The sequence below is a fragment of the Mixophyes fleayi genome, chromosome 1 (genome assembly GCF_038048845.1).
Source record: "Mixophyes fleayi isolate aMixFle1 chromosome 1, aMixFle1.hap1, whole genome shotgun sequence".
Taxonomy (NCBI): domain Eukaryota; kingdom Metazoa; phylum Chordata; class Amphibia; order Anura; family Limnodynastidae; genus Mixophyes; species Mixophyes fleayi.
In genome coordinates this window covers 33,395,139-33,416,025 of record NC_134402.1, presented here as the reverse complement: position 1 = coordinate 33,416,025, position 20,887 = coordinate 33,395,139, and the positions used below count along the sequence as shown (strand labels likewise).

The window sequence follows — 20,887 nt, the reverse complement described above, 5'->3', positions numbered from 1 at the left end:
ATATTTCTGTGACAATACCCTTCAGGTACAGTATAATGAACACAGCATTGTAAAACAAGTAACAAACAGTCTGGATGTATAGTGGTTGATCAGTAATCTACATAATCAGTGTTTCTTGTTTTGGTGCACAGACATGCAGTGTTACCAATTGGTCATTATAGGAGTTGGGACAAAAAAAACCTAAAACATTTACTACGTATAAAAACATTTTAATTAACGACTGTAACAACATTTTAAAGGTTGCACACATTTACAATGTATCCAAGTTACAGTTTCAGACATAAAATAATAATAACATTGCATATAATGTCATGTTTTCTTCCCTCCTAATTGAAAATTATTAATGCTGGAAAGGCCAGCTCTGCTAGTGTAGACGACTTCATACATGGCAATGTACCTGGCTAAAGTCTTCCTCTGCTAGCAAGGGTTGGTTTATCTAGACCAGTGTTGGCTAACCTGTGACACTCCAGGTGTTGTGAAACTACAAGTCCCAGCATACCCTTCCAGCAATAACCTGCTATATATATATTGGCAAAGCATGCTGGGACTTGTAGTTTCACAACACCCAGAGTGTCACAGGTTAGCCAACACTGATCTATACTATGAAGTACCTCATGATAATTAAAAACAGCGTATTTCAGGTAAAATATTTTTGGTTTTGTATTATCTAAGCCCATAGTGAGTGGTTATTTATGAACTGGAAAAAATGGGGGGGTCCAGGGCCAGATCTGGATATTGCTTGCTGAATGTAGGCTATGCCAAAAGCAAAACTGAGATTTAGGTAAATTTACTAAACCTTCTAATAAGGAAAATTAGTGGTGTTGCCTATAGCGTCCAATCAGATTCTAGCTATCATTTTCTAGAATGTACTAGATAAATGATAGCTAGAATTCCATTGGTTGCTATGGGCAACACCCACACTTTTCCTCTTTAAAAGGTTTAGTAAACCTACCCACTTGCAGTATGTGATTCTAATGTATGTCAAAAGGGGAAGAGGCTGCTCCCAGAATAACTCGATTTTTACCCATTCTCTGAGGTGGAGATAATCTGGCCCTGGGCTTTACTTTCAATAGGGCACCTTTTGTACCATCTAGGTGTATTTTTATGAAGAAAATAACTTTTATATGCCTGAGAAAAACTTGCAGTACTAAAACACTAAAATATGACACTTGAAATAAAGATAGCCCCGACGTCCACTTGCCATCATGACATCACAGAACAAGGATGTGATCTGTGTACATGTATGACGAGCAAGGTAAATGTGGACAAAACATATCTGCTTTTCCACTGCTTTTTTTTCCAGTTCGTAAATTAGATCTATTGAGCATTTCCCTGGTAAAGTTGTGGTACCATAGATGGCCGTCTCCACAATGTTTGTATATGCAACTTCTATCATAACATTATAATTAATATATAGTATATATATCCCTCCCCCAGTCCCCTATCAATGTAGGTCAACCTTTGTAGTGTATTCTAAAACAAATCATAAATAGAAAAAGGTTTACCGTCAAACATTTGAAAACTTTTTCAATTTGTTTGTGATTTACACAATGTAAGACTTCTTCAGCAACTAGCTCTCACAAATATAGACATCAGTGACCTTTCAAAACAAAATAAATAACAGTAACCAAATTAGGCATGAAGGGTGAAAGAGACCTTTCAGGGCTATTCCCAACACATTACAATACAGTCAGAAGTAGGTTTCGGAAACTGTCTGGGGTTTGTTGGATGGAGTTACTTGGTCATCCACTCCATCCCTGGTCATCCACTCCATCCCTGGTCATCCATCCCATCCGTGGTCATCCATCCCATCCCTGGTCATCCACCCCATCCCTGGTCATCCACCCAATATCTGGTCATCAACCCCATCCCTGGTCATCCACTAGTCATCCACCGAATCCTTGGTCATCCACACCATTCCATGTCTACATCTGTAACACATTAGTAAACTTGTAAAGGAAAATTATTCATAGTGTGTCACATATACAAGATTAACCACAAAAACAGGTATATATGCTAAGTGACTCAGAGATTCCTTTCTTATTAACAGATAAAAAATTGTATGAACTAGAATGAGGACCATCATTTTTAAATATCATTATTTTTACAGCTGATGTTAATTGTTAGACCTCTTTATTGGCAAATGGCTGAAGATTTGCCCAGATCCAGCATTTAAAATAAAATTGTACCATTTAGTTCCAAAAACCTTCTGGCAGTTTTCTGGACTTAGATGTGAGATACAGGAATATGTTTTTGCACAAGTCAGCATGTCAATTTATGAGGAACCATTGGCCATTTACGTACATAGCTCCGGGTGAACATGGCTTTGAACATTAGTTCGTCCACAGACTATCTGCCTCCGTTGTGTAAAGGCAACACAAGTACTTTAATACCATAGCTGGTCTCTGCCTTTAAACACAGATCAACCCTACAATCCCATTTTCATCTCTTTGCTACTTTTCCTTCACTTGTACACTTTAGAATTTGCCGTGAAATCTTCTCCATTGTAGCCGTTATTATTATTCAATCAACTTTTACTGTTGAGTTCATTTTCGGTTTTCTTCACTAATGTTTACATTTTATGTGCTTGTATGTTCCCTTTTTCCCTGCAGAGGAAATATATAAGGAACAAGGAAACAGTCACAACTGGAGTTGGGTATTTTCAGCCTTAATTGTAGTTCTCAGAAAGGTCTTTGAGTTCTCGAATGCCCTAAGTGGAAACCTTGATCCTGTGTCTTCTTTGAAGCTGGACAAAGGACATGGACCTTGCCGCTATGCAGTGACTGGGAGATGGTTTACCACGTACATAGTAAACCCCAAGGCACGTAATTAATGTCCACAGTTTCTAACATCTAAACAGTGTGTCCAAGGTCCAAATAAAATGTCTTTATCAACGGCAGTCCTGTCACCTGGAGCTACTTGAATACCCGTAGGCATATTTAAGAAGTAGATTATCATGGCTGGGTAACTTATTCCCGTAGTAGTGTTCAACCAAAGACGCAATATTCGCAAATAACAGTTCTGACTCGAGGTAAACTTTGGGTCCCTACAAAAAAAAGAAAGAAGAACAATTAAAGAGTGTCTGTTTACAATAACTGTCCTATAGTTATACAATGGGTATGCAATTAGAACAAAGAGGTAGGAAAGAGAACAGAGAATGAGAATATAAATACAATAATGTCAGCAAGACTGACTGGAGAGACTGACGCTCCTAGAAGCAGGAAGTATATAGCCACAGTAGGAAGTGAAAACAGAGCTGGAATCATATTGATGTTGAGTTGAGTATGGTATCATTGTTTATTTCACTTCTGCAAACATGCTATTCTGCTGTAGAAAGAAAACTGATACCAAATGTTATCTCTCTATGTACGATATCTACTTTGTGTAGAACAATACATCACCTGACAGTTTCTTACATGCATTATCAATGTCTCACAATACTGTCTTATCAGCAGACAGTGTTGTAGAAATTTGAGTTTAGAACAAATACTTCTAACACGGCAAGATTTTGCATGCATTAGAGTTTCCATCCTTCTGCAAAACCTGGAGACTGGACCTTGGAGAGGAGTGGAGGAAGTGGTGGAGTGGTCAATCGGCTGATGGTATCAGTAACCGGTTGCAGTTGTCTCTGAGGTTGTGTCCACCAATATCTCTCTCCATGTGAAACAAGCGCTCAGTGTGAGCTAGCCACTGAGAGCTCAGGCAAAATAATCCCCTGTAACGCTGGACCTCAGAAGACTGGAGGTGCAACCTGGTTTTAGACCAGTGCACCTGGATCAGTGATGGGCAACGGACGACCTTAGGGCTTCATGTGGCCCTCTGCTGCTTGCCCTGCTCCTAGCTCCTTCCTGCTTTATTGTCAGGATCTCCCTAAAAACGCATGCTCTTTATCTTATTTCAATAACCTCAGTCTGAAAAATTAGATCTCATTATTGAGAAGCTCTGCAAACTTAGGCGCAGTGGTGTGCCTGCTCCGTACCACGGAACGCTCTCGTTCAGTGGGTGCAACTTCTTCACAGGCTGGAGTTCCCTGCCCACCATAAAAATCCAGTCTTCTTGCATATATTGGGTACATTCCATAGGCAGTATTACAAATGCCATAGTGACCTTGTGGCTATGTCTCTGCGCGCACCAACTACAATTACCGGAGTGAAAACCTTGCTCAATAAGCGAAGATTATTGCCTACAACATCGCACGGTAACATAGTCGTCAAGTTACTACGAAACCTTGCGGCTAATGGAATCGGCAATCAAATGCAGATTTTTTTCCTTCTAATTTTAGTAACCGCAGTCCCAGGAGGCAATTATAAAAGGAGAACACCGCCGTGTCATAGAGATATAATGTCAGTGAGAGATTCGAGAGAAGCCCTGAGGAACTGTGCGAATGTCTCTACAAACCTTTTCAAAAATTCGGTAGTTTCTTAACTTTGACTCTGCGCCATCCCACACAACCAGGACCTTCAAAACAAAAAAGGGTAAGATGATCAACATTTATTTTTATTAAACAAAAAAACCCACTTTATTACACCACTGGTCACAGGCAAATTATTTCCATCCAAGGCATTAAACGTTGGCCGTATTGGGGAAAAAAAAGACAGCAGTAGGACGTATCTGACCAAAGAGGTCACGTGATCGGCTCCCATTCTACTTTGGGTTGGCTCTTCCATTTAGCGTTGCCTGGCTGCTGCTTAGTCTCCTGGTAGTATGACATTAAATATTGCTACACAGCTGAGGGTTGGCTAAAGAATATGTCCCTATTTGTATAAAGAGAAGCCGTAGAGTCCCCGCTGTGCTCCCGTGAAGTGACCATGGCATTTTTACAAACTGTTTTCTTTAACTTTCAGGAAACAGGAAATTGATGTGAAAATACATTAAAAAAAATGAAAGCTAAACGAAACAGTAGGATGCAAGAAATTCAGTATGCAGCACCAGCGTTACCTTTCCGGACCTCGCAGAATTTCTAATGCAGAACAGTCCACTCGGGGGGCCTCCTCTGGCATCCGTAGCTTTGAACATCCTGAAATAACAATACACTCATTTATCTCCAGTGTGAAAAGGGACAAGATTATCATTTCATCTGCTCGCTGTGCAGAAATGCAGCAGCGGGAGGGAACTGTGCCTGGCTGACATGAACAGTAAGATCTAGGAAATGCTGAGATATTTAACAATAGACAAAATGCATCAACAATTAATTTCTGCGAAACGCATCGCTTTATACATACGTAATACTACTAGAGACTAAAGTACAGTAAAATATTTCCCACGGGGTCGTATTGGATGAAACGTTTATGGCCAATGCTAATATTATTGTAGCTGTTGATGTTTTGAATGAAACCTAATGGAATCCAGATGTGTTCAACAAACACGCGTTTCTTAAGTTCATCGTCACCTCACTCAGAAACTAAGGGGCATACTTATTATAGGGAGAAAACCCCCATTACAGGCAATTTTACTTTGCCCAATATACCACAGGGTTAGCGCCGGTGAACGCACTGGGGTATCCCCACTCAACGATAAGATATTCCGCCTTTTGATGGCGATAGCTTCCTCATGCCATTGTATAGGGAAGCCTGTTTAATTCTTTGAATAAAGGATTAAAGCATTTTTTCAATGTTCTTTTTTTTATTTAAATATATTTATATATTCATCTTAAATATTTTGTATTAGTAGATTTGGGCTCTCAGTTCCACTGTGCGTGCACAAACCATCCAGCCGGCCCAAATCTACTGGCCCCGCTAATTGGTTCCTCTGGGCCAGTATTGCTGAGCAGCTGAGTATCTTTCAGCCGCCCAGGTGATATCTTATTGATAAATCACAGAAATAAGTATTTCTTTTTAACGCTACGATGAGAAAATTGTTCTAGTCATCGCGGGGGGAAAGTGGGAGAGAGCCCTAAAATCGGGGACTGTTCCGCCGAAATCGGGACACTTAGGAGGTATGATTTTACCCACTACACTAATAGCATGTTTTATGTGATTTTTATATTCAGCAAGCAGCATGGTGTGTACTGCAGCACTAAAAGGCTATGGACACACAGCGCTATTCATGGGCTCATTGGCCTGTTGTATGTAAGCGGTATTGCCCTCATAGTAAATACAGCATGCACTATATGTAAAAAAAAATAATTCCTATGGAAACACACTCCAAGTACAGGAGCACGTACACAGGATGACTCATGCATGCAGCATGTTATGAGTTTATATCACAGTTTGTTATGAATGTTTCTGTGGTGTAGGCGTGTTCTCAATAGCCTTCACGCTGTGTCACGTTGAGCCGAATACGGCTTTGGCAGAGAGGACTGTGGGTGCATGAAAAGCACCATGTGTATGCAGCCTTATAGAACACTTCAACCACGGAAATCTTTACTGATGGTCATGTTTTGGGTTACGCTGTGCCCTTACCCCGATCTCCTTTCAGGAAGCAGCAGACAGGAAGCGCTGCTTTTAGCACTTCCTATTTGCTTATTGGGAAACGCCGAGAGGGAAGGACAAGTGTGATGTGAACTAGGAAATTCAGGTTTATATTATCTGCTCAGCCATTTGTCAAACAGGATAACAAGCCCATCCATATTTCAAACTCTACGCTAGATCTTCCTGGGTGCCACCTGCAATTTGGATGTGGGTCAACACAATAAGAATTACCTTTCAACGTCTGTAGAATCACAGGTCTCGACGAAGACCGTAGGAGGCAAGGGGACCTGAAAAGGAGATTACAGTCTGAATATCTGAGAGCATCATATTAGTTCACAGAGTACATGCAGGGTGGGTTGGGGAGCGGAGTCATCCTCATACAACAGGATCTGAATTTCAATTATTAACTTTTTTGATCATTTTCTGAATGTTTAGTCAGAGGACATTGGATGGTGCATAGAACAGAGTGGAGGCAGCCATTTTGTGGGTGGAACCAATCGCCACTACAGTAGAGCAACATTGGTTCCCTAGCAACCACAGTCACACAAACCAACATTTATGGTAATACAGCCGATCAATTCATTAGAAAACAATTTACCAGTTAGTCTGTATTTCTCAAGACTATTGGTTTGGCCCATGAAATGGCGTCCTCCACTGTATGTAATGTGATAGGTTCACTTTAATTAAAATTTAGAAAAGGAATAGTTTTTTTTCTTGCACAATCTCCACATTTTCCAATAAGGCGCCTGACATATGATCCTGACATCATTCAAAGTAAAATCAATGTGTTTTTATACCTTTTCATAGTCTTCATCGCTATCACTTTTCTCTTCAATTGGTATGTCTATAATACTCTGTCCATCAGGGGATGACCTCCTAAAGTAAGACAGAGAATATACCATTTGTGAGTTGAACACAAGACACCAAGGGGTATATTCACTAAACTGCGGGTTTGAAAAAGTGGAGATGTTGCCTATAGCAACCAATCAGATTCTGGCTGTCATTTTGTAGAATGCACTAAATAAATGATAACTAGAATCTGATTGGTTGCTATAGGCAATATCACCACTTTTTCAAACCCCCAGCTTGATAAATTTACCACCAAGTGATTTACAGCAAATTTCAAGCAACTTGTCTTTGGATAAATGACCCATTTTTTTTTGCACACATTTCAATGGTGTGGTATTAGATGCACATTACTCCGTAATAAATCTTCAGTTTAAAATAAAAGCTACATTTTTTCTCTGCTTCAAAGAAATAGAACAATGTTTTCACATACAATGAACATAGATTAGCATTTAAACATCAGGATCAACAATCAGAAATGAAAATAAGTACTCCAACATAAAGATTTTTTAAAGTAAATTCATACCTAAATATGGGGTATTGTGTCCGTAATCTCTGGGGAAAGGTGATACGTGGGAAAGACTTTCACCTGGAGGCCTAACATCATCATAGGAAGTCTACATGTTTGTTTATCGAATAGATCGAGTCCTTGGGACTATTTGGACCGATCCGTTCGATTTTACACAGTTGTCGGTCTATTCTAGTGTTGCAAAGTCTATTGTATCCTGGATCTTTTAGTGGTTGCTATACTCTAGACGCCCCAAGCTGTTCTAGCATAACAGAAAAATAATAGATATTTGCTGTACTTGTACTTGCAATATTACATTACTTACGACATTGTTTGGAATCCGGCTTTGTCATAGTCGAACGTCATTGCTTGTGGCTTAGATGGCATAGGAGGCTTTTGTACAGTACGTGGCTTGGGAAGTACAGGTTTTGCTACAGGAGGTGAAAGTGTTTCAGGTGATTTTTCGCCATCAATTAATATTTTGGGTTTAGTTCTTGGAACCGGTGGGGGGTGACTCCCTGTGATTGGTTTAGGCACTTCAGGTTTTACACTTAGCCCCGCAGCTTGGAAAGGTTTGTTCGGTGGCACTGGAGGAGGTGCGTTGCTGAACTTGGTTTTGAGTTCATTACTTAAATTTATCGCACATGACTGTTGAAGACCATACCTTGATGGAGGCGAGACTGATGGATTCTCACTGTGAGACGGCGGTTGTAATGGTGGAGAAGGTGGTTTTATACCGCTGGAACCAGGAAGGCGTGGAATGCTTTTTCTGGGAGTTGGCTCCTTTTCAGGTTTCTCAGTTGAGTTTTTTATCGGCGGAAGAGGTGGTGGCTCTACGGTTTTGTGTGCCGGTGGGAACGCTGGGAGTGGAGGTGGCCTCCCACCTGACTCAGGCATGTTGTGATTTGGAATGCCGTAATCTTTCCTTGTTGTCAAGTCTGATTGAGGTACAACCTTATTGGGACGAGGAAGAGGAGAAGGGGGTTTTAATACTCCTGGGATGCCACTTGCAGAATGTCTCCTTGGAGGTTCTTCTGGAGTCTTTGGTGATCTTGGAATTGGTGGTGGTGGATAGCTTGGTGCGCTATCTAAATAAGATAAAAGAAATAATTAAAAGATTTAATGTAAAATAATTATAATGAAAGTAAGGAATGGCTCTCGTTCTTGCATACTTTTGCTTAAGTTGGGATTTTTAGCTCTGGTTTGAACTAAATTAACTAAGATATGAATAGCGATTTCATGCACACAGATGTTAGAAAAAGTGTAAGATGGAACATAGACACAGATTACACTGCCAGTAACGTTTCGATACAGTTTCTCCAGTATACTGACTGTGATGAAAGCCCTATACCTAGGAATTGCAGGTAGGGATATTCAAATACCGTTAACACTTATCTTGATTTATATTCCACAAAACATATTTAATGAATTGTTTTGCACATCATTATCCTTATTCTTCCATTTATAAAATGCCCTCCTATCCTGCAAGCAGGAGATGAATATATATTACAATGCAGCATTACATGACAGAACACAATGTGAGGCAGAATTAATGATGGCCCTGTTCGCAAGAGCTTACAATCTAACAGAAAATAACAGCTTGGGTCAGAAGGTATAAGTGCACGTATTGAACATTGAAGGAATGCAATCCGAACACAAATTGTGTTTAAAATACAATGCGCGCAATTTGAAGGCATGTATACAAGCGGTTCTGAAGAAACGTCTCCTGTTGAATACTGGTATAAGTGTGCTCTGCCTGTACGGCACGTGCTGTATGCAGACAGACGCAACACACTGTAGGATACACACAATGCATATGTGTCATTTCAAGGCCCAGCAGAATACACAGGGAAAAAATGATTAAATTATAGTCACCTGTTAATATGTTCATTAATCAAAATACATTGCTAAAAAAAAATAAATTTTTTTTTACATTTATCGGGATGTTCTTCATGCCTACTGTACATAAAATGAATTTTTACAGTTGCGCTTAAGTGAAAACACAAGTTGTGGCATACATACCCTTCTGCCATCACTATCCATCGGCACTCACGCCTGCCCTGTAGCTGGTGCAGATGATACGGATAAAAATCACGTACTTTAGAGGTGCCCAAGGCTTGAATCGGTCACTGCGCTCAGATCGGTACGCCCTTACTGTACATTGCTTACGTTAGTCCTCTAACCCCGTTTCACCCTCCAAATCATGGGCAGCCGGAAGCCTTATTTGCGTACGGATATGAATCTCAAACAGTTGCGTTCGCTGGTATAAGTCTCGTTTTCGCGCATGCGCAGAGCGGTTTTATGCAGAATACACTACACAAAGAGAATTACATTCAGGCCCAGGATGTATAACGCTCAGTGCTCTGGGTGCTAAGTGAACACACACATAAAAAAGCAATTGGATAACATCAGGTATACAATAACAGTATAGAGTATAGTTATGCACCATTATGTAGGGAAAGGAGAGCACAGAATATAGGAAATATGGTATGCTTCCCTCGTGGGTTTTCAGGGGCTAAAACACCCTAAGCAGTAGCTTTTTATATATGTGCATTGTTTCTGTAATAAAGTAAAATAGCTTACCGTCTATTCCATCTGGTCGTACATAGTCCTCTTCATCATCATCTTCGTCTTGCCAGCTGTCTGTTAGTGCATAGAAAGGGATCAGTTAGAAACGCAGTCCCCACTTGGCGGCCTCGACAGATCTGACGTTGTTAGCACAAGGTGTTATGTAGAGATAAGCAAAGTTTTATCCATTTGGCAGCAACATTTTGCACGTTTCTCTGGTGGAATTTGGCCCCAAGAGCTAATAGTCCTACTCCAACAAATACCTCCCCGATATAGGCAGGGCCTCCTAATCAGAGGGCATTAAAGGGGTGGGGCTTATAAAGTGGGTGGGGGTTACATAGATTTGTTCATTTGTGGGCGGAATTAGGACAAAGTGGGGGCGGGGGTTATTTTGTCCCTATTTTGTGATTGGGGTATACCTCCCAACGTTTACAGTCACACCATCACCATCAGAGCTCTATTTATAGACTATAAGTTCCGAGCAATACAAATTTACAAAGACAAGGCGGAATAGTACTCCGCAAAATGAAGAAGCAAGAGCGAAACTTAAAAAACACGTCCACAGTGAAACTTGATTTGTGTGAAATTTCAACACAATTTCGCTAACCTCTAGTATTATGTATTACCTTAAGGCAGCGGGTATCAATTCTGTCCTCTAGTACAACGCACATAACTCCTAATAAGATACCGTTACAAAAGATTTGGACATATACTGAACCAAATTCACACCCTAATGAACATTTGAAGCAGAAGGTGCCAAAGTATAACTTGTCTCTTTAACTCTGGGGGCGGAGGTGTTCCCTATATCAACCAATCAGATTCTAGCTAACATATTCTAATGCACTATGATAGCTAGAATCTGATTGGCTGCAATAGGCAACACCGCCACGTTTCCTTTTTAGACGTTTTCGTAAGTGTACCCCCTGGAACCGATAACGGTCTATCCCATGTACTTACTATCATAGAGACGTAAGGATTTTGATATTCTGTATCGGGAGGATTAAAACAAAAAAACGCAAAACCAAGTTCTCAAGATTGGTGCACCAATATTATTTATGGCTGCCTGAAACATTCAAAACCTTCCTACCCGTAAATCTACGCATGTAGGATTCCTATGTAAAACCAAACATACCTTCTTCTGGATTGTGCGTGTATTTAATGTCCACTGGGCGTTCCACCGATCCATAGAAACTGTCTGTGTCTGAACCGGTGTCACTACAGCATAAACAATAATGACAATATTTACTATTAATAATACACAACTTTTTCCCCACTTTTTTGGCAGCTGAATAAGACGTACATCTATTACACCCGGTGAGAGATTTATGGCTTTATAATGAACAGGTGTGGCGTCATTCTGTTACAGCTGTCAGACACAATCAACCTTCTAATAGGGGAGGTCTTTGGTGATAATGTCATGTAATATTATTTACACTCTTTACATAAACTGTATTGAATCTTCCCCATCATGTTGTTATGGGCAGCAGTGGCCTAGTGATTAGCACTTCTGCCTTACAGCACTGGGGTCATGAGTTCGATTCCCGACCATGGCCTTATCTGTGTGGAGTTTGTATGTTCTCCCTGTGTTTGCGTGGGTTTCCTCCGGGTCCTCCGGTTTCCTCCCACACTCCAAAAACATACTAGTAGGTTAATTGGCTGCTATCAAATGGACCCTAGTCTCTCCCTCCCTGTCTGTGTGAGTGTGTCTATATTAGGGAATTTAGACTGTAAGCTCCAATGGGGCAGGGACTGATGTGAATGAGTTCTCTGTACAGCGCTGCGGAATTAGTGGCGCTATATAAATAAATGATGATGATGATGATGTTGTTCACAGATAATAGTTATACCACTTCAAAGGAGGACTGTGGCAAGTTATTATGTGCAGCTATATACACTGCACAATGCACCTGTGAATTATAAAGATATCTGACATCACAGAGGCGTTTTGTGCTTGTATAGAAGCATAAGACCACAGGCTTTAGTGCATTTCTACAGAGGAGTACACTCCAAGCTCTAATACCTTTATATTTTATTTAAGGGTTTGCACAATACCCTCTTATACATGCACAGTAGTTTTAACAATGAAATTAACATTTTAGTACTTGTATTAGCCTTTTTTTAATGTCCTTTTATGTTTTTTTGGTTAAATATAATGTAATAGATTGGGGAGGTAGCTCATTTCTTTTTAACAGAACTGCAGAAGGATGTCAGGTGAACACTACACACTGTATTTTAAGCGGTGTAATGTCTGACTGAGGAAAATAAAACTGAGGAAAAATGAAATGAAAGAGAGAAGCAGTAAGTATTGCTTAAACAAAGTAGATGAGCAAGTGTAAACTATATTATCTCTGTCGCTTTCTGGCACAGAATAAATATGTCCAAAAATGGCCTCTGTATTGAAAGATATTATCTTTGATGACTCATGATATCAGAGAGTGACAACTTGAAGACTATATTTTAAGTTAATAGTATTATTACTGCCATCACATGACCCAGTAGAATCATTTATAGTATACTCATTATCTGGAGATCATTTACTATGTGAAAAATTACCTCAAGTCTGTAATTGTTTCTTTCTTTTCGTGGTAATGGTCAATCTCTTTCCTCAGTTGTAGCATCCATTTCTACAACAGTAATGACGATTATTGTAAATGACATTCAAATTCACTTCACAGTCTAAACTCTAAAAAAAAATCTTCCAGATATGATCAAGTTACAACATTAGAGATCTCAGAAACGTTATTTCTAATTCTGTCCCCTCCAGGTCTCTTTTGTGTATCTTTATATATTTTTTTTATATATGCGTAGTACAGTCAATCCACTGCAAAGGATTCTGGATGATTTCAGTCACAGTTTGTCCGGGATTGATGTTAGGCAGTATAGGTAGCCGTTTATTTCCTAACCTGTTTGTCCCCTCTGTCTCAGATTAAGGGGTAAATGTATCAAGCTGAGAGTTTTCCGGCGGGTTTGAAAAGTGGAGATGTTGCCTATAGCAACCAATCAGATTCTAGCTGTCATTTTGTAAAATGTACTAAATAAACGATAGCTAGAATCTGATTGGTTTCTCAAACCCGCCGGAAAACTCTCAGCTTGATACATTTACCCCTAAATCTTGTTTGCCAGAACATAATGAGGGTAAAGAGCAAGGCGATGGGGGATATTAGTCTATTACTCTACTTAGTGCATCATTTTGAATACGCCCCATGCTGCTTTCCTATTTAACCAACGTTTCCTTGTTCTCTAAACTACCCCTTGTGTGACCCTCATTTTTCTATTAAATAAGTATGGGATTTGTTTGGCACTGTAAAATAAATAAATGATGATGTTAATCACATGATGGGGACAAAGATCCTGCTTTCATTTCAAGTCTAATAATCTTTTATTTCCACTTCTCCATTACATTGGTTGATCTGGGCATATTCACACACTTTCCTTATAGATCCTGTCTAGAGAGCAAACGGTGGCTCATTGAAAGTATTAACCTCCATCTCTGAACCAATGGCATTTCTGCAGTCCTTCAAATGCCCCCCTGTGCATACACAGTCAGGAATAAATCCCAGGCGGATCATCATATGCCCTTCCGCAGATGTTATAATTGCACCTGTGCCCATAACTCTTTTTATCATCTATTACACAATCCATATGGACCGTCACAATTCACCAGACCCACCCATCGTTTGGTGCAAAAAATCCTCCCTCTGCATTATCCCGTCATGTCAATCAACGTGCATGTGCGTTATATAACTGTACACATGACGTCACACTGAAGAATGAAGGGTCGTATGTGCCGCTAGTCCTTGTTTTTCCGCATAGATGCAAACTGCTCAAATGTGTTCGTATAAAGGATACAAGTTTCTCTTGTTTACAACTGATTGAAAACTTTTTGAGAAAGCCAAAGGCAGCACCCCTGAGAGAATACTGTGCCCTGCTCGCCCTGACTCCAAAATGAACCAACGGACGTACCTTCCGCTCATCTTCCGATGCTGCAGAGAAGTACCAGGTACGGTGCTTCTTGCTGATATGGACCATCTTAAATGGAAACACATTACTAGACGTGGTCTCCTCCGCTGCCCGCATCACCCTAAGACAAACAGCGATACGTAAGAGAAGACAGTTATTACTATAGTGTCCTCACATCCAAGACTTCTCAGGACACTGCTGTGTTATTCAGAGGACATGGGATACTTATTTACATAGATTTTGGGATTGGTTGGAGTCACATGCTCTTGACGGTGTTCCGCACATGACAACCGAACTGAAGACCAAAGCAGCTTTTATAGACGGTTTCTGTCAAAGTGCTGTATTTTTTAGAAAGGGGAAGTCTGAGTCTGAATGCTTTTCCCAGCAACTCGCTAAGGAAATAAAACTGGTTCATTTTAGACTCAACTGGCCAGAGAAATCGCTGTGTACGTGGTCAGGTTTAGTTAGATATACAATGGTCCCAGACCTTGTCTTAAATGAAGCATGAGAGTGATGTGATATATTACTTATTACATTGCACCATAAATCATGTGATTAAGAAATAATCTAGTACCAATCAGGACTCGGTGGGTCAAAGCTGCTTTTGTACAGTGTCCTTGTAAATGACTATTTCTTGATTTAAAGGGACACTATATTAGAGGAAAAACACAATGGGCCGGATTCATTAATGAAAGTTAAGCAAAAATAAGTAAGTAAGGCAAAACCATGTTGTATTGGAGGGGGAGGTAAATTTAAAATGTGATGGCAGATTTATAGTTGGCATAGGGCATGTCCTAGATCGAATTTCAGTGTACAAATAAGCTATCAAGTATTTGTGCGCTACATGAAAACACTGACAGTATTTTCTTTATGTGCAAAATAATAAACTCATTTGCACCCCTTGCATTGTAACATGGTTTTGTCCAGAAAACTTGCTCAATTTTTTGCTTAACTTTCCCAATATGAATCAGGCCCAATATGAATGCTATCACATAATTCTCCTTGCTAATAAAACAAGGTCTATACCATCCCCAAGAGATGCTTTGTACAAAACTTATAGAAGGGAAAAATCAATTAAGTCTTCTAGTATTCTAGATAATTGAGTCACAAGAGCACTGCTTATTTACAGGGGCGCACGCCAGGGGCTTTTGGTTCTCCAGAAACCCCTCCCTTCGCGAAGAACGGGGGCTACACAGTGCCCCTACATAGCGGCATTGTACTGTACAGCAGTCTCTCTCTCTATATTTTTTTTTCGGGAAGGGGGTTCCCCCCCCTTAAAAATCCTGCGTTCGCCCCTGATTTAGAGTACATAGATGACATTTCACGTTACCCTGGCAGAGCAGGCAGTTTTGCAGCTTCCACACATATTAATAAATATAAACATTTCAACATATACGATTTTCAGTGCAGAATGACAGTAAAGATTTATTGAAGAACTAAGTGGTTCTAAATAGTGCATTTATCACCACTAACCTGTTGTAGCCGTTTAGTGAGAAGGCTCCTTGTGAGGTGGCGGAAGTGCTGGATTTAAAGTAGTAAACACATCCCTTATGTATGATAACATATCTCAGGGGCCCTGAGGAGATAAATACGAGAGTGAATATTTATCATTTGACAAGTAATGTATGAACCGTCCACACCCCCTCTAGCTGACATAGCATTAAACGATGTAACGCATATGAACATTGTAATGGATGAGGTTAGACATGCTGAGATTTATGAGGCTTCTGTTGCTTCATCATAACTACCCATCACACAGGCTGCTCCCCACGTACACAAATGTTTGGGTTTGGGTTATCAAATCATCAGATTACCACAGAGGTTAGGTTACTGCCCTGATACCAATTACTAAATCGCTAATTTAGTAAACAATATAATGTAATGTGTCATGCTTCTTCTACTCTAAGGGGTAGATTTATCAAACCTTCCAAAAAGGAAAAGCAGAGGTGTTGCCCTTAGCAACCAATCAGATTCTAGTTATCATTTATCTTGTACATTCTAGAAAATGAGAGCTAGAATCTGATTGGTTGCTATGGGCAACACATCCGCTTTTCCTTTTTAGAATGTTTCATAACTCTGCCCCTAAATGTTTCCTAAGGCTACTATTATATTGGCTATAAACAAAAGTGTGTATTGTAATTAATTGTTAGAACAAAGGATCATCGTCATTTTACAGATTGTCATTGTGATAGCTTCTTGAGACATGACATTCACAAGCATTGAGCATAACTTCTACATTCCTAAATATGGCCTTTTTTCAAACATGTGATTAGAGCTAAATATAAACCCCACAGTGGCAGCCGCTCACACTTTTGGATTGTAAGCCAAGGCTCTGAGACATTCATATTAATGGCTAAGTGGTTAGCACTTCTGCCTCACAGCGCTGCGGTCATGAGTTCGATTCCCGACCATGGCCTTATCTGTGTGGAGTTTGTATGTTCTCCCCGTGTGTGCGTGGGTTTCCTCCGGGTGCTCCGGTTTCCTCCCACACTCCAAAAACATACTAGTAGGTTAATTGGCTGCTACCAAATTGACCCTAGTCTCTCTCTCTATGTCTGTCTGTGTTAGGGAATTTAGACTGTAAGCTCCAATGGGGCAGGGACTGATGTGAATGAGTTCTCTGTACAGCTCTGCGGAATTAGTGGCGCTATATAAATAAATGGTGATGATGATGAATTAGTTAACCTGAGTGGAGTGGCGTGTTAATCATAAGTAGCTTGCAGGGAAGGGGGGGGGGGGGGAATTAACACAGCAGTGCCCGTTAAAGTTGAAAAAAAATTAAAAATTAAATACTGAATATATAATTGAATTAAACAAGTTATTTCTTTTTAATGACGTCCGTGTCTCTCTTGCCCCACTTCTATGATGTAAGATTCTGATCAAACCATGCTTTACCATACGCACTGGGCTATATTATTATTATTATTATTATTATCTTTGACTTATAAGGCGCCACAAAAGGTCCGCAGCACCGTACATTACTTATACAGAAAACAGAGAACCAAGATAAAACATGATACAGAAAGAACAAAATATATACAAACACAGGTGACATGGTAAAGCAAATCAGATTATATCTGGGACAGATAGTGAAAGGGATGGTAGAAATCAGCGAGAAGAAGGCCAAGGCTTAAGAAAACAGGGAAAACAGGGCTAGCGAAGCAGGCCAAGAGGTACAGGGGGTGATGGAATAGTAGAAGGAGCACACAAGGAAAGAGGGCCCTGCTCATGAGAGCTTACATCCTGAATATATTTTGATGTCCTATGTAATCTACTACTGTACAGTACCACTGAATAGATTTGCACTTTATTAATAATAGTCATAATAGCATATTGGGCCGCCTTCTGGTTTCTGTTTGTAAAACAACAACAACAAAAAAAACAACAACATAAAACAGGTTAGGGCAATCTGAACCCTTCAGTCCTCACTGCGCCCTAGGCAAAAGCCTAGGTTGCCTAATGGATGATCCGGATGTGATTATAAATTAATATTTATGATGCACTTGGACAGAGGTCTGCACTCTCCATTTATTTGTGGGAATGAGGAGAGATCCAACCTAAGATTCGGATCATTGATCCCTATGGAACGAAACGAACGCAGTGCACGCAGGCATCTCTTACCTAACCGTATGGTGGACTTGGGAAGGGGGAAGTAGAGCCTATCCTATTTGCCCCATCCCTGTTTCGTCATCCACCTCGTTAAACCTCTGTGTGCACTGCATCTGCAACTCTCCATAGAGATCAATGACTTCTATGTGAGCTTCAATCTCTCCCTTGCTGTTCACGAACGGAGGGCAGACGGAACCAACGCCCACGTGTACAAGGCCTTATACACATTGTGTCTGAGGTGATGGAGGTTATCTAATACCATAACCAACAAATCAGATAAGGTAAATACGAAATATAGATGGTACTGTATACAATTAGCTTGTACAGGAAATGTCCTTTGTGTCTGTCTGCTGCTCGACTGTGTGAGCAGCTGATGGCCATATAGATATGTGGTTTATCTGCTGAATGTCACAACACATCCTTACTGGCAGTCCTAGTTAATAGCGTTAACTCTACACATATGTTCCACCTCAAGACAGAAAACTGAGCAAAGACATAAAAGTATAATGAACCACTAAAACAGAAAAAAAAAACAACAACAAAAAAAAACTTTATAACAATTTGGTAACTTCTTCTACAATCAACTTTTTCTCAGCGTTTTCTTAAAGGGAGCTGCCAGGTTAAACTTGGATGGTACTATGTTATATATGCTGAAGCACAGTAAATGCCATGATACATCTGTAATGTGAGAAGGACTTTCACAAGAATATGGCAACATTCAGCGAGCAATTTATGAATTAGTTTCCGTTGAAATTGACCTGTTTTGATATCCAGTGAAATACAAAGGATATACAATGCACTCTTGTCTATAACATAGGAAAATATTTTGTATAGTTTGTATATCACAAAGCAATGCTGAATACAAAGACTTGTGCCTTTAACGTCACTAAGAAATATATGGAAAATTAGTGGAAAGCACCAAACTTGAAGATAGGGTTCAAGGCAACAATATTTGTCCTCACAAATGTCTGTCAAGCTGATTTCACCTCTCAACAGAAGCTAAGCCTTGCTTTATAAGCTATGTTTCATGTCATTTTGCAATGTTTGCCAGGTGATTAGGAATCCTACTTTGTTAAACATACAAAGCTGTAACAAAGCAATAAAATAAATAAATACACAATTCTACATCGTCTGCATACTGTACTGCTAATAGGGAAAGAACAATACAAGTGAAAACGGGCAGATGATTGAGATCACTGTAAACCTGAACCTGACAGAATAGAGATTTTGTGGACTGAACCTTCTCCATGACAGCCTATTAATTCACAAGAAAACCATGACATCACTGAAGCACAAATTATTGGCCAGTGCGCTTGTCAGTCAGCCGCCAGTCCATTCATCTATGCAGGTGCTCACATCACGAGCACTTAGTTTATAGCAGTACAGTGCACAGTATTGTGAGCACTGTGAGCAAGGGACAGACATGGAAGCTAGCGATGGTGAGAGCGGACCACTACTAGTTCGGCTGAAACATTGGGGCAACTCGGTGGCTGCCTCACAGCACGGAGGCCGTGAGTTCAATTCCCCACCATGGCCTTATCTGTGTGGAGTTTGCATGTTCTCCCCGTGTTCGTGTGGGTTTCCTCCTGGTGCTCCAGTTTCCGCCCCCACACTCTAAAACATACTAGTAAGTCAACTGGCTGCTATCAAATTGACTCTAGTTTGTGTTACGGAATTTAGCCTGTTGTGAGCGACAAATTTTCTCTGTACAGCGCTGCAGAATTGGTGGCGCTATATAAATAAATGATGATGACGATGTCAGTGCAGGGGTTCTTCTGGGTGCAATTCTTATCCTTGGAGGATTAAATAATACTAGCTATAACATTTTCTTGATTATATTTTTTGCACTAGGGAAATTAGATTGTAAGCTCCACTGCAGCTGGGACTAATGGACTGAATAAAGAATCTGTATGCCACTGTGTAATATGTTGGCACCGTAATTATCCAGAAACCCATTTACCGGAAAGTTACGTAAGCCATCAAGAAAAAAACTAAAATAATAGCTGCTACCTTGTAATAATGTAATACATACTTGCCAACTCTCCCGGAATGTCCGGGAGACTACCGCATTTTGCGAGAGTCTCCCGGACTCCCGGGCGAGTGTGGCAATCTCCCGAATTCTGCCCACTTCACTAGGAAGTGCCCCACTTCCGTAGTGAAGTGGGCAGAATTAGATCCCAAACGCAGCGATTCCCGGTGAATTGCGGCGTTTGGCCCCGCCCCCCCCCCCCCCACTGTCAAATGAGGCGTTTGCGGCATGACGTCACAGGGGGCGGGGCCAAAATGATGCGATTTTGGTCGTCCCGCCCCCCTCCACTGGCTGGCTCCCGGAAGGGAGCTGAAGAAAGTCGGCAGGTATGATGTAATACACATAGGCATAATCACCAAGTGATTCCTAAAGATACTGTGAGGAGCACTGCTAAACATTGGAGATGACTGTCAGAGTCACTGTGTAGAAAGGCATGCGTAATTATGAAACATGTTTTAGAATATTTTAGGCATGATGCTTCAAATTAAGAAAAACCCACTATCTGGAGAACCCCAAGTTCCAAGTGTTCCCAAAATCTCATATCTGTAATTCGTAAAAACAAAACAAAAAACCCTTTAAACAAAATCAACAGACAGATCTTTAGAAACCCGGAACCAGATATTTACACATATATGCATATAAGGTGATCCACTGGCGTTTTTATATTAAATAAAAACAAATAAAACACTGGTTGACAAACATCTTACAAGCGCACTTTACCAATATTCACAAGAGCATTTCGGTGACTTACATTTAAAGAGCTGCAGCTGTTTTCCTCCTCTTTTGTGCAGGTATCCTGAGACGGTGACTCCCCCGGGCATTGTCAGTAGGTTCTGGGCGCCAATCGCCTTCATAGGAGTAGGCCAGTTGAGTTCTCCAGACATGTTTCTGCAGGACAGAGACCAATTTAATCTGGTAGTTGCAAAACTTAATATAAGGTTGCATTCCCCTGCGTGG

General features: G+C 40.4%; 1 protein-coding gene and 1 long non-coding RNA gene across 4 annotated transcripts in view; one reads left to right on the top strand and one right to left on the bottom strand.

Annotated features, from left to right (window-relative positions):
* LOC142126981 (uncharacterized) overlaps window positions 1–5,604 on the top strand; it is a 40,042-nt gene extending 34,438 nt beyond the window's left edge. For both annotated transcript variants that reach the window (XR_012685324.1, XR_012685313.1), the window contains exons 6-7: window positions 2,613–4,475; window positions 4,845–5,604. This is a non-coding gene — a long non-coding RNA (uncharacterized LOC142126981). The remainder of the gene's footprint in view (window positions 1–2,612; window positions 4,476–4,844) is intronic.
* The window catches only part of SH3BP2 (SH3 domain binding protein 2), an 81,972-nt gene continuing 61,273 nt past the window's right edge, over window positions 189–20,887 (bottom strand). For both annotated transcript variants that reach the window (XM_075194285.1, XM_075194284.1), the window contains exons 2-13: window positions 20,682–20,818; window positions 15,766–15,868; window positions 14,296–14,413; window positions 12,886–12,956; window positions 11,465–11,547; window positions 10,348–10,407; window positions 8,090–8,852; window positions 7,208–7,286; window positions 6,642–6,697; window positions 4,939–5,017; window positions 4,399–4,458; window positions 189–3,046 (exon numbers count right to left, since the gene is read on the bottom strand). In XM_075194285.1, coding sequence (XP_075050386.1) covers window positions 2,906–3,046; window positions 4,399–4,458; window positions 4,939–5,017; window positions 6,642–6,697; window positions 7,208–7,286; window positions 8,090–8,852; window positions 10,348–10,407; window positions 11,465–11,547; window positions 12,886–12,956; window positions 14,296–14,413; window positions 15,766–15,868; window positions 20,682–20,814 — 1,746 coding nt within the window. In that variant the 5' untranslated portion in view covers window positions 20,815–20,818 and the 3' untranslated portion in view covers window positions 189–2,905. The remainder of the gene's footprint in view (window positions 3,047–4,398; window positions 4,459–4,938; window positions 5,018–6,641; window positions 6,698–7,207; window positions 7,287–8,089; window positions 8,853–10,347; window positions 10,408–11,464; window positions 11,548–12,885; window positions 12,957–14,295; window positions 14,414–15,765; window positions 15,869–20,681; window positions 20,819–20,887) is intronic.